Raw genomic sequence first — 13,038 nt, 5'->3', positions numbered from 1 at the left:
GGAGAGGGAGAGGAGGGAGAGGAGAGAAAGAGAGGGAGAGAGAGAGAGAGAGAGAGAGAGAGAGAGAGAGAGAGAGTGGGAGAAAGAGAGGGACACAAGAAACACACAAACAAAAACACAAAGCAAATTAGAATGCTATCAGGCCCTAAAAAGAAAGTACACGGTGAACAAAAAAAACAGGGAAAACGTTGACAAAATATAGACTCAGCGATCACAACCTGGCCATGGAAACCAGCAGACACTGACAGACCTGGCTGCCCAGAGGGGACAGGTTGCGCTCCCTCAGTAATATTCAGGAGGTGGAGACAGAGCTTCATTTCCTCACAAAATGTGAAAAATACAGTTAGGCAGGGAGACAGTACTTGTCCTGAATCCGAGACACTTTTGGAGGCAGAGAAGCTGCCCTTCCTCTTGGGAAGAGAGGAGAGAAAGTGTGGCTTCGGCTGCACAATTCATCGCCACATGCCACAAACTGAGGGACAGCCAGTAATGTTAACACATAAGCAATGACACAACAGATACATCCGGATCAACCCCAGCCCACTACACAATGTTCCATTCACACGCTCTACACAATGGTTGCTTCTCAATCAATTTTTTTTTTCATTATTGTTGAATGTTACCATTCTAATGGTTCGTTTCACCTAATTTACACATATACCACACGCACGCACAAATTTGAATCCTTTTTATGTGTTTACTCTGTTGGTTGTACTCACACCTATATACATCATGCCAATAAAGCTCATTTGAATTTGAGAGAGTATGAAAACCAACAACCAAACTTCTCCCAGCAAGTGTGTTCAAGCAGCCTTGAAGGCCTCTAGTCACACCAAGTACGGTTCTTGCCAGCGTGTCTGCGTGTGTGTGTGTGAGACAGAGAGAGCATGCGAGAGAGAGCTGGACAGACAGAATGCATGAGAGAGCGAGAGAGAGATAGGGAGAGAAAGGGAGAGAAACAGACAGAGACATTGTGTTACTGTGTGTCTGTGAGAGAGAGAGAGCGAGAGAGAAAGAGAACATGCGAGAGAAAGCTGGACAGAGAACGCATGAGAGAGGGAAAGAGAGAAACAGTGTGTTTGTGTGAGTGTGAGTGAGAGGCTTTGTTCTATGGAGCTGTGTGTTTCTGTATGCCAGTGCCACTGTACTAATGAATGATTCCCCAGCCTGCTGCAGCTGCGATTGGGTCAAGGCCCTTACTAGGTATGTGAGTATGTGTGAGAGAGCGAGTGTGTGTGAGTGTGCATGCGTGTGCGTGGGGGATGGGGGGGGGGGATTATTTGAAGTCAGCAACTCAACAGCCAGGCACTGTCCACTACGGTCTGGTACACAGATTGCAGTTGGCTGGAGTGTACAGAGTAATCATCGTATGAAGATGAGAAGGGGCAGTACCCACTTTGCATAGCAGAGAGCCACCCCCACCAGACCACCACGGCAGGGCACCAAAATCCCCAGGAGCTTGAAGAGACGGGACAGCCAGCAGGTGAGAGGACACAGAGCGAGCAGGTCAGGCTGGAGCGGGTGGTGACATCACTGTCTGAAGACAGGATGGGGGGCAGTACCATTTCGCTCGGTATGCCAGTGTGAGTGAGAGACTTGAACTGAATGTGGCAGTCACTCAGGAAGCCAGACAAGTTTGCCCAAACAGATTATGGCAAGTGTGAATTTTGGCGTGCAGGAGACCACAGGTAGGCAGCGGTTTTACAAACGGAGCTAATGCCCTTCACACTGAGACGAGACGTGTCACTCACCATCAGATTCACTCACACACTGAAACGAGGAAAACGGGACAGTACACACGGGGGAATAGGAAGGAAGAAGAGAGAAAGATGGCATGATTGACACAGACGTAACGTTACCATCACTAGCTGCATCTGCACCTACTGTATTCTGGGAATGGCGCTGGCCAGGACTGACACCACTGCTTATGTGAATCAGGCCAACACACTAGTGTTTTTCCTACATTACAGGTAGCTCTTTGGAGTAGTAAAAGTTGTGACCCCCCCTCTTGTGGTCAAATGTCATTACTGCATTATTGTTTCAAGCTCTGCTTCCAGCTAAAAAAAAATTCTAAGAACACTTGCTCATCTATACTCTCACAAAATAACACAGGCTCCAATGAGCTGTGTGGCGTGAAAGTGATTGGGCATTCCAAATTGGGGAGAAAAAGGTAAAAAAAAAAAAGAATATTAAAAAAAATTCCGCTATTCCTATTGTATTAACTGGTAACATCATTTTTTGGAGAAAGAAGTCAGAAAGGAAGGTCTTTTTTCTAAATGAATTTAATTTAAATACAAAGTTCAGCCTGATCACAACAGTAGATAAAAGTTTCACCATTGTTAAAGTGTGATTATTTTTAACACAAATGTTTTAAGACTACACTCCACAGCGTGGAAAGCCATAAAATACCTTGAAATACCACCTTCTGGAGCGCAAATTATGCATGAAATCATTTCTCAATCAATGTCATTGCACATCAGAAAGTACAAACATAAAAGTTAAAAAGTAGTGATAACATCTGTTAAATATCAAAGACGCAGTTTATTCTAAGTCAATTCCCAGGTTTTCTGAAAAGAACATGGAACATTATTTTGCCCAAGGAATGAATGCCCTTAAAAGTACCCACCCTGCACAGGCTGAACAAGGCATAGGCAGTGATTGTAAATCCATTATTTTACTCATGAGCACTCAGTTACTGTCCATCTTGCATTTCACATGACCATATACAGAATACAAGCAGGAAAATCATTCCCATTCTGAGTATGTGAAATCTGATTCCATCATAAATAATATTTACATTCCACGGAAAATAGCCTATCAATGTATTTAACTCGTACAGCGATAGCAGCTGGCAACTGTCTGTAGATTTTTTTGAAGCACTTGCTATTGTTGCTAAAGCGGCGCATGTCAACTGTTTGCCACGGCTGCACTGAGCATGAGATATTAATTCAATAAATTATTATTTTTTTAAACTCCATGATTTCTTCAACTTTTAATTTTTACGTGATTTTCAAAAAATTAGCCATGACTGCCCCGCAACTTCAGCTAATATTTCCGTGACAAACACCCAACCTTGATTATGTCTACCTGTAATATAGTCTTTGGCCACCAGAGATCGCTGTTCTGGTTCAGAGCTCACACAGAAAAACACACATTGTTGCAAACTACTGTCCTGTTTTTAAAAAACACAAAGCTTTTTAATGTATAACTGTTTAGAGGATGGAAGAGAACCTCAATTCTCTATTCTCTATGGCTTATAGTTCAGAAATGTCAGGGAAGGGCCCTGTGCCCAAAAAGTGTATTGCATGAACACATGGTGCACAACCAGGATTAAGAATAAATAGATTTTAACCATGAAGGAATTCTATAAGGATGATGACCTGGTCCACATATCAACTGTCTAGCTGAGGAACGGTTTACATAGGACTGTCTTACGGATATTAATGTTAATGAGTGCAGGATACGCACCCACTTTCCCGCTGAACAGGTCACAATAATCTAAAGCTGTTTATTACAATTTAATGGTTATAACTGGATTAAATAATTGAAAAAAATATTAAGACGACAATCAATTCTGGGAAATATAACCACAATTAAAATGTAGTACCCTGGACCTTTAATAATCTAATTTTCATAGGAAGTACATTCATATTTGTGTTAACTCCCCAAAGTAGCAACCATTTTGGAACATCTTTAGACCCCTGTATCTGTTATACCATGTCTAAAATTCTGTTTTATTCATTTAAATACACAAAGACTGCCTGAAGGAAATTAGGAGAAAACCGGAAAAATAAGCTGGTAAAACGCCTAAATCCCGGTTGAATTTGGATGAAGAGGCCCCCATGCGTAAGGGCTCTGCACACAGCTGGGGGTTTTTCTCCTGTGATCCCACTGGAATCCCCCCCTACAGTGCACTGAACTGAACAAACTCTTCTCTAGAGGAGTTCCCGATGATGTGAACGCTTTCGTGTCGTTTCAAATTGAACTTCTGCGAGAAGCACTTCCCACACATGGCGCAGCTGAACGGTTTCTCTCCCGTGTGAGTGCGCTGGTGGAAATTGAGGTTGCACTTCTTGGCGAAGCTCTTCCCACACTCGGAGCACTGGTACGGTTTCTCCCCCGTGTGAGTGCGCAGGTGTATTTCAAGGTGCGACGGAGAAACGCAAACCTTCCCACAATGCCTGCAGCTGCAGCGGCTCTTTTTAAGGGCCCTCTGGGCAGTCTGAACGTGCTTGTCTTCGTGTCTCTTCAGGTTGGATTTCTGGGAGAAAGTCTTCCCGCACTTGGGGCACCTGAACGGTTTCTCTCCCGTGTGAGTGCGCTGGTGAAAACTGAGGTTGCACTTCTTGGAGAACCTCCGGCCGCACTCGGAACACTGGTACGGTTTCTCTCCCGTGTGAATCCGCTGGTGCACGTCGAGACACTGCTTTTTAGAGAAACCCTTCCCACAATAAACGCACGCAAAATTTCCCTTTCCCGGGGATCTCTCCGCGGCCGGGACGTCCTGACGAACGTCGCCGCTCTTCTGGGGGATTCCGTCCCCGCGCTCGGCGCAGGCGTGCGGTCTCCCGTCCAGGTGAGTCTGCACGTGCCTCTGGAACTGGCTGAAGCAGACGCAGCTCTTCCCGCAGTACGTGCAGATGAACTGGTTTCCTGCGCCGTCCGCCCCGCAGGGCCCGGCCTCCTTCGCCGCACCGAGGCTCTCTCCGCAGAGGAAAAACCCACAGGGGTCCTCGCCTCCCGCCGTCCCCGCGGCCCCGGGATACGAATCCAGCTCCTGCTCAGCTCCCGAAAGGAGGGCGGGGTGTGCGCCAGGCTCCGCCTCCCGGCGACGAGGCCCCTCCCCGGTTTGAGCCTCACATTCCAAAACCTCTGTCAGGAGAAGCAGGTGTTAACAAACAAGAGGCCGGGGGGAAATGGCTCCCCCGAATAGCAGTTTAACAACGAAACGTCCAGCTGCTACTACTTATTCCTCAATGTGCTTTGATTTTCTTTAAGTTGCAGCTTTGAAAAAATTTTAAACTAACTATTATGTTTCACGTGTTTAAAGGGGGTAAAACTTCTTATGGGGGAGGAAAAAAAAAAAAAAAACTATTTACAGAAACAACCGGCAATCAAATGTAGAGAAAACATTCCATAAACACCAATTCACCCAAATATTTAACTCAGCCATCTTCAGACTGCACTTACTCTCCATGCCAAACTCTGTCCCACTCTGTGAGTCACTGTTCCCAAAGTCTTCAAATTTCTCCTCTTTTACAAGAAAAAAATCAGTCCTCTCCTCCATCGATTCTGCGAACTGCAATAAGTGTGAAAAGAGAGTTATTTTCAACAGGTCCCATCTCCTAGTCTTCAAAAATAACACACACACACACACACACCATCTCACTATCCATGTGCTAAATCCCATCATCGTTCTTAAAAATAAATTGAGAGGAGTCAGTCAATTACCTCCCGTAGCTGGGGCCCAGTCTTCAGCACGGAAGGCTAGGACTGGGTATCGTCAGGTGTCTGATCATACAGTACGTACCCAGATACACATGAGTATATACTTTTTGTACGTCGCTTTGGATAAAAGCGTCTGCCAAATAAATGTAATGTAATGTAATGTTTATGAATGTTGAAAAAGTTTTCATATCAGGTGAAAAATGTAAGCCAGTCCCAACCGTTGTTTGCTTTAAACAGTAAAAGTGAATTAAAGAAACCACGAGATGCCAACATAATGAAAACTTAGAAAAGCAGACAAAAAGTCACAGTGCACAGGGGCAATCACTCATACACCATTCTGTAAAAAAGCCACACAATACCGAAACTTGCTCAGCCACCTATAATATATAGCTACTTTGACATTAAATATTTGAACATTAAATATGAATAACATGGCATGGGATTGCTTGTCGCATTGAGACCTCAGTGGTCTCCGCAGACAGACCTCGGTGACTGACTGCAGGGAGCTGTCAACATCAGCGTCATGCACGACGGGCACTCCATCTTTCCACAAGTGCATGTGAGGCTCTTTCTCCAAGACACTTAAAGTGGAGGAATATTCCACCCCTATAATTTGAGGGCAAGAGATGAAGACTAGATTAACTCACCACTTTTATGCGGAATTTTCATGCATTTCATCTGCACAGATAACGTTCACTATTATTTAATCGAAACAAAATGTTCAAACTAGCATGCTGAGCTAGCATGAACTACTGTATACCTCGTTCAACGTCGGCTTCGGTGGAGCTTGCCTTTCCCGACGTTTTTATAGCCCGTACGGTCATCAACTCTCTCTCCATGTGCAGTAATTTTCTCTTCAGTGCTTTGTTTTCGTACTGACTCAGAGACATTTCCGACCGCAATACCGCGGACTCGGCGTCGAAAAGCTTGCAAATATCAGCCACCGCCGCTTTGGCCAACACCTCCATAATGTCGATCAACTGCGTCTGCAACGTAATGGAGTACGACATTTTAACAGACGATTTCACATCAGTTTTAGAAGAGGAGACGTTATAATATAGATATTGAGAAAGAGCGTGGAAGACGGCTCTGTGATATTGTGAAGCCTGAGAAATCAGCGATACTCTTCAAAAAATGATGGTACACCATAGAATGTATTTCCTGAAAAGAGCATTATGGGATACAATAAAGAGGAGCAGTTTTGAAAGGCAGCTGCAACGACAAGGGGCCATAGGGGGCAAAAAAAATCGCTAAATACATTGTTATGCAACGACAGAACACCAAAAAAATAAGAAATATCTCCAGATTTACAGCTATCTACTTTTAAAGTAATATGGAAGTACAGTCGATAGCTAGTGATTCAAACGTAGTATGTAATACTTCTGTCGACAGTTTTATAATTCTAATTTCAATTTCCATATCAAATTGAAATTCGAACATGTTGCTTTTTTATTGAAGTACAGTAATGTGGATGTGTGTATTAAAACTGTTTGTTTTATCCGGAATTCGGCCAAAAAGTTAGTTTAGCATGTGTGCCCCCTGGTGGTGTGCGTTTTTAAACTTTATGCTAGTTGGTCCTCAGTTCATACTCTATAAACCCGTACTTTTTCAGCAAGAAAACAGATGTTTTAGCATGTTTAATCTATAATACCATATTGATTACATTTGAAACGAATTTAAACAGTCTCTCCAGTAGCGTGATTTAATCAAATTTTAATTTAAAAGATGAGGTGCAGAACAGGACAATGCCTTTCTCACATCCATTTCAGGGATCTCCAAAATCACACAGAAATAGTTAGAGGAACCACACATAAATACAATTGAGAACCAGGTAAAAGGTAAAGGTATGCAGGTACCGTTAAACATGATGCCTATTGACAAAGTTTTGGGAAAAATAATACCTACGTAACCTTGGCACATTTAAGGAAATACAGGAAAGAAGGAGGTGTGTAAGATTATGAAGATATCTTATTTCTTATAAGATCAGATAAACAATTAGAACATTATGAACAACATGCTTGACTTTTGTTGATTAGAAACACATTTGACAAGTCTTTACTAACTGAATGAGCAAATTTGCAGTTCAGGAATCTCCAACATAAAATAATATAAAAGTCTGAAACTAACAGAAAAAAATTATTATAATAGTTTCACACTGAAATTACATTCTCCAGTCATTGCCATGGTAATTTCATACAATCAGTGCAACAGCTGAACATATTACAGAGTGTAAAACCCTCTATTGAAATAAATACTTTCAGATCACGGCAGCGATCAACAGAAGTAACCAATTCAAGCCATTAAAATTTTTTTTTAATTGTGGGGCTTCCAATTATACAAAGAAGCAGCCAAATGGGCTATCAAGGAGACAGTTTCAGAAGGTAAAGCGGTTCCCAGTTGATCTCTCTCTCTCTCTCTTTCTCTCTGTCTCTCTCAGGGCAGATCAGAGGCGCTTGTACACAAAGAGAAGGTTGTTGCAGTTGGAGCAGCGGTGTTCCACATCCTGGCACCCGTCTACACAAAAAGGGATAAGACAGCAAGGCCAGCACCTGTGGGAGAAACAGAAGAAACCGAGCAACACTCAGATTAACCAGTACACACACACACACACACACACACACACGCCGGTGCTTTTATTAGTTATCTACCTTTATAAAAGAAGTCAGCACAATACTATAGAATCACTGCTCTCAAGCCTACAGATATAATGAACAGTGCTACAGATCAGGGATGGCAGTTGTTGGCCGTAAAAGTCTTAGAGAGCCTTGGGAGATGCTGTATTTTAAATTAATTTTAACCTTAAAAAAAAAAAAGTAACAATATGAGTTTGTATACCCGACGAGGGCCAGGGAGCCACAGATGAGCCAGGTCAGCAGGCCTGGCTGGGGGATGGTGCGTGAGACAACCAGCGTCTGGCAGAATGGGCACTGGGTCTGGCTGGGCAGATCTGACAGGCCAGATATAAGATGCACCTGGGACCCTGTGGGGACACATAGACCAGCTTCGCAGTGTTTTATAACAGGGCACTGTACTGATTTCACCATTGCAGGCATACAGCATTGATGGCACTATGAAATACTATAATGGGTACATTTATCACATGTTAAGTGGCCTGCTGATTTGAAGCGACCGCATAACTTCTTGAAAAAGAAGAAGTCTTTGATTGGTTCATAACATACGCCAGTGATAGACAGCACATTGTAGCTGTGATCGTCAGCGGTTTACCCTACTGCGACATGCAGATTTCACCAGCGCAGCACTCCGTCGTGCTGGAAACACGTTTGTTGTTTTACTCCAGGGCACGGCAATGTAAAAAGAACAGGTCCCGCTTAAGAGATGTACTGTAGGTGGGCACTGTGAGCGATAGCTTACCCCGAAAGTCAGTCTTCCTCACGAATATCATTCGGCGAGGCGATTCACCGATGCAATTAAACGGTGATTAAGCGGCTCACTGCGAGCGAGGACCACGTCCAACCGATGCGCGCATTCAAATCGGTCCTCCAATCGCGTGAATCAAGTGAATATGGCTCCCGTCCTGCCCCACCGCAACTCAACAGCCATGAATATAGCGGTATGACACCACATGGAAACATGGCTTCTGTCTGATGCTTCAGTGAGACGACATGCTTCACATGAGGGTGTGTGCGGCGATGTAACCGGGAGGGGGGGTAGGGTTAAGGTGGGGTGAGGTGGTAGGGCACTGGTGACTCACCAGCTGGGGGGAAGGAGATTACCCCTGCCGCCCCCATGCCCTGGGTCGGTGGCGGGTACATGACGGGATTCGGAGCTTGAAAAAAAAAACAGAGAAAAAGACGTTTGTCTGAAAGGTCGTCTCACGGCTGGCTCACGTGACGTCTGAGACCGAAATCCCGAACACAGAGAGACTGAGAGAGAAACAACACGGAAACTTTCCAGCTCAATTCTTCTGTGCATTTCTATCTCACTTGGCATGCAGATTCTGGTCTCAGACGCCTACTGTAAAAAGAAGCACACTTTTAAACCTTGGGCTGGTCACCTAACACAACCCTGGTGCGAGTGCCCATTCAACCAGAAGATTTCCACTGCCAGGCCAAGACTTGCCGCAATGCCATCTATCCGTGTCAGCGTTAGAGGGAAGGGGAGTCACTTACCTCCCTGGTAGGGGGGTACTGAGAAACCTGGCTGGGGGGCCGACTCCGTGCCCCTGTAGTTGGCCGGAGGCCCTGTGTACGGTGGGGGTACGTCCTGGGGGGGTCCCTGGCCCTTCTCCATGGTGATTGATCTGAAACTTTCAGAACCAGCTGAGCTTGAGCACACAGCCACAGCGCTTAATGCAAAAGCAGGCGAGAAAAAGGACGTCCGTATCTGTGTCGACACGCCCACGTGCCTGATAATGGCAACTACCCTGCCAGGCACAGGACTGCATCAGCGCCGTGGTGTCCCTGCCCGACTGTGTACGCAGCTGACATTCGCAACACCGCATCAGCTGGAGGATGCATTTCTTCTCTCTCGACGCAACGACACCGGATCCTTCTTATTTTAATGGAGGAAGCACAGCTCGAGCTCTGAAACACCAACTTCCTCTATTTGAGAAATCTGCGTGAAGGAGCCTCAGCCGTGCTCTGTGCTTGCCCTTTTCTTCCGGCCACGTCAAATAGAGCGTCAGAGCCCCTTGATGCACACAACCATGCAACCACGCAGAACCGTGCACACAAATACACACACACACACACACACACACATGCTCATTCCTTATCCTCACACTCCATCAGACAAGGTAAAACACGCTTCAGGAAGACGGATTTCCTCTTAAGTTTTCACGGAAGACATTCCCAGTCAGGGATACGCAGAGAGTGTTTTATCTATCTATCTATCTATAAAATGATCTGTTTGTGTACACAGAGGCAGACTCACCTGTCTGTGTGCTCCTGAGGAGTGGGGAGAGGCTGTGCGAGATTCAGGAGGTGCCTGGATACCCAAAACAGAGACTGAGAGACTGACAGACCCAAAAGACGAACAGAAGGAGGAAGTTTTAAAGTTCCTGTTTAGTAACCCAAGCAATGCACGGAAGAGAGAGTGTGAACATGGGAGGAGCTTTGCAGCGATATGAGGGGCCAATATCCTACATTGCTGCGGAGACCAACAAATGCATCCGATTGGTTCAAACACATCTGACTGACAGAACATGGTAAACTGCCATTCACTGAGCCTGTCTATTCTGTTACTAGACCTGTAGCTCTTGTTATATTTCTTAGGCTCCATATCTGTGATACGATAATGTTTTTAAAGTTATTCCCTTATCAAGAATAAGGAGCCAAATGTGTCTAAATTGGTTGGTTGTGTGCTGATCAAATCACTGTTTTGTCTACATTTCACTTCAGCTTAGTTATTACTGCAATGTGCCACTTCCTGTTCTGTTGCCCACACCTATTGTTTGTGCAGCAGCCATCTTAGAACTTCCCCTGGACAAACAAACAAATTAATAAACGGACCTGGATGAGAAACTTTTCTGGAAATATATCATGCTATATCATGTGTGGGGAGTGTAGGATTGTACTAAAGAAACAGAAGGGTTTTCCAGGAAATAGGAAGTTATAAACATGGATACCCACACACGCACGCTTGCACACATTTGTTCCTGCTCTGCAGTACAAACAATTTTCCCCAGTTGGAGACAACAAAAGAATAATTTGAGCAGTATAAATGTCACAGAATGGATTACAATAATCACATTATGTGTCCTTGTAACTCTCAAGTAATAAATAAAGACTAAATAAGGTCGGCAAGGGTCCAGATATGTCATTGGACTGATCATACAATTCAGGCAGTTGCAAAGTGGGGAGTAGAGCCAGGATCCCCTCACCATAACTTGGTCCTCACAAATACAGTTAAAATGTGCAGGGCTGGGTGTGTGTGATTGAGTACATCGACAATTTGAACATCCCATCTGCTCTGTCACCGTATTTCATTTTCACATTTTCAGTGTACCTGCCACTCCTTTGTGAAAAAAAATAAAAATCAAAAGAAAGGTGGGGGAACCAGGGATTCTTGTTAATTACCCATAAGAGAGATGCACAGAATTAACCACTGGGCCACACCACTGACTTGCTTTGACTGCGCAGTGGATCATCTCAGAATGAAGGATAATTGCCTGCTTTATCCACTAGAGGGCAGGAGAGGAACGGGTAAATTAATTGTGTTTTCCCTGTATTATGATCCCTTTACAACAGCCCATATTCTCCCAGTTACTGCTTCTTATCTATCTCTCTCCTTCCATCCAATCACATTAAACTCTTTCTCCAGACATGTCTGTGTTTTTTTTTTTTTCCAGCTCTTTCAAGTGAGCGGGAAATGATATTCAATGTCTGTGACATGACAGTGACCGGTGATGCGTTTTCGCCTGAACGAGGCGAGGGTGCCTTTCGATTACGGAGCGCATCGAACCTCATTTTCCCGCCCTTTCTGCTCTCGTCCTGCTCAATGCTTCAGGGCGACTGGACGTCGAAAGGCTTTCTGCCAGCCAGTCAAACCTGAGGTAAGGGCTGGAGTGTCAGCTCACCGGAATTCACCTGGCAGAGAGCAGAAAGAGTCCAACAGGTAGGATAAGGAGGTGGAACAGTCCTTAAGGAAGAGCACACGCAGAAGTGGGGTGATTCTGGCAGCGGTGTCTGTGCGTAAATATGTGCCGCTGGGCTACGATTGCCTCCGTTCTCTGCGTGCGTCACCCTGCATCCTCTCAACTTTCAACACCCTGCCCACAAGGGGGGGTGGGGGGGGGGGGGGGGGGGGGGGCGGGGGGGGGGGGCGGGGTTGTAACTGCTGTTAAAATGACCGGATGCATGTGTTTGTACGGATCAGTTTACTGTACACAGTTACAAGTATGAGCGAGCTCACGCGCATGCACGCGCACGCGCACGCACACATTTGTTCCTCTATTCGGTGGGAAACCAGGCTACTTCCTCTCAACGGCCATATAAAAAAAAAGAGGACATGATCGACCGTTAAATAAAAAGGGCTCTCATCTGAATACAGGTTAAAACCGGAGGGAAACTGGCAGTTAATGTCGCAGCACGTGAATGTTTATGAGTCCCAGTCTTCAGCACAACCCTGAAGGTTTAACAATGCAAAGACAAATAGTTCTGTAGTATCAGAGACCGCATTACTGGGAACTCCTGAATGTCTCAGCGGGCACAAAGGTGTTTATCACAAGCACAAAAACGGGCCCCATATCCACAGGTCGAAGCCTCTGTTTCATTAACTAATTAGTTAATCACTACTTCACATTACTTACAGTGTCATTTGCGGAGCCTACAGTAGGTGATCACTACTGTAGGTTCTCCCAATGACACAGCAGGTACCGACAGGGTACGAGTTCTCATCAGTGAGAGGCACTGTTCTCCACCAATGGGAGCAAGCTTTCTCCTGCAGTTCTTGGTGGACTTCACAGCATAAAGTAGCAGTTACAAGTTCACAATTCCAAATTTAGCAAAAAGATTTTTTTTTTAATTGTCATTGCTACTTTTTCTTTGGACACTCTCATAAGCAGTATAGGATGAACAACTGCACCTTAAATTTCAGTTCCGTTTGCATAAGTACCACACTTTCCCCTTT

At 44.9% G+C, this 13,038-nt stretch overlaps 2 protein-coding genes across 5 annotated transcripts; both read right to left on the bottom strand.

The window, feature by feature from the left end:
- Nucleotides 1–2,264: 2,264 nt before the first annotated feature.
- Nucleotides 2,265–7,032, bottom strand: LOC135243229 (zinc finger protein 782-like). Its single transcript, XM_064314900.1, has 4 exons — nucleotides 6,209–7,032; nucleotides 5,933–6,054; nucleotides 5,191–5,299; nucleotides 2,265–4,872 (listed from the first exon to the last, which is right to left on the bottom strand). Exons 1-4 carry the CDS (start codon nucleotides 6,456–6,458, stop codon nucleotides 3,905–3,907), a joined length of 1,449 nt encoding a protein of 482 aa, XP_064170970.1. The 5' UTR covers nucleotides 6,459–7,032; the 3' UTR covers nucleotides 2,265–3,904.
- A 109-nt stretch (nucleotides 7,033–7,141) lies between these two features.
- LOC135243230 (lipopolysaccharide-induced tumor necrosis factor-alpha factor-like) lies at nucleotides 7,142–10,508 on the bottom strand. Of its 4 annotated transcripts, none has more exons than XM_064314901.1 (5): nucleotides 10,342–10,508; nucleotides 9,579–9,715; nucleotides 9,161–9,235; nucleotides 8,284–8,449; nucleotides 7,142–7,997 (listed from the first exon to the last, which is right to left on the bottom strand). In XM_064314901.1, exons 2-5 carry the CDS (start codon nucleotides 9,697–9,699, stop codon nucleotides 7,892–7,894), a joined length of 468 nt encoding a protein of 155 aa, XP_064170971.1. In that variant the 5' UTR covers nucleotides 9,700–9,715; nucleotides 10,342–10,508; the 3' UTR covers nucleotides 7,142–7,891. The 4 variants fall into 4 exon arrangements, with proteins under 4 accessions (XP_064170971.1, XP_064170973.1, XP_064170972.1 ...); XM_064314903.1 differs by having other exon boundaries at nucleotides 8,284–8,428; XM_064314902.1 differs by having other exon boundaries at nucleotides 9,579–9,709; nucleotides 10,342–10,507.
- Nucleotides 10,509–13,038: the final 2,530 nt, after the last annotated feature.

The sequence above is a fragment of the Anguilla rostrata genome, chromosome 17, assembly GCF_018555375.3.
Source record: "Anguilla rostrata isolate EN2019 chromosome 17, ASM1855537v3, whole genome shotgun sequence".
Classification (NCBI taxonomy): domain Eukaryota; kingdom Metazoa; phylum Chordata; class Actinopteri; order Anguilliformes; family Anguillidae; genus Anguilla; species Anguilla rostrata.
The sequence above is the reverse complement of the archived record's forward strand: the minus strand, read 5'-3'. Positions and strand labels throughout refer to the sequence as shown.

Coding starts and splice junctions, on each gene's coding strand:
- LOC135243229 (XM_064314900.1), bottom strand. CDS start 6,458: ATGTCGTACTCCATTACGTTGCAGACGCAGTTGATCGACATTATGGAG. Junction 6,055..6,208: donor CGAAGCCGACGTTGAACGAG/GTATACAGTAGT, acceptor CTCAAATTATAG/GGGTGGAATATTCCTCCACT. Junction 5,300..5,932: donor CCCTGCAGTCAGTCACCGAG/GTCTGTCTGCGG, acceptor CACTTATTGCAG/TTCGCAGAATCGATGGAGGA.
- LOC135243230 (XM_064314901.1), bottom strand. CDS start 9,699: ATGGAGAAGGGCCAGGGACCCCCCCAGGACGTACCCCCACCGTACACA. Junction 9,236..9,578: donor AGTACCCCCCTACCAGGGAG/GTAAGTGACTCC, acceptor TTTTTTTTCAAG/CTCCGAATCCCGTCATGTAC. Junction 7,998..8,283: donor GGCTCCCTGGCCCTCGTCGG/GTATACAAACTC, acceptor TTTCTCCCACAG/GTGCTGGCCTTGCTGTCTTA.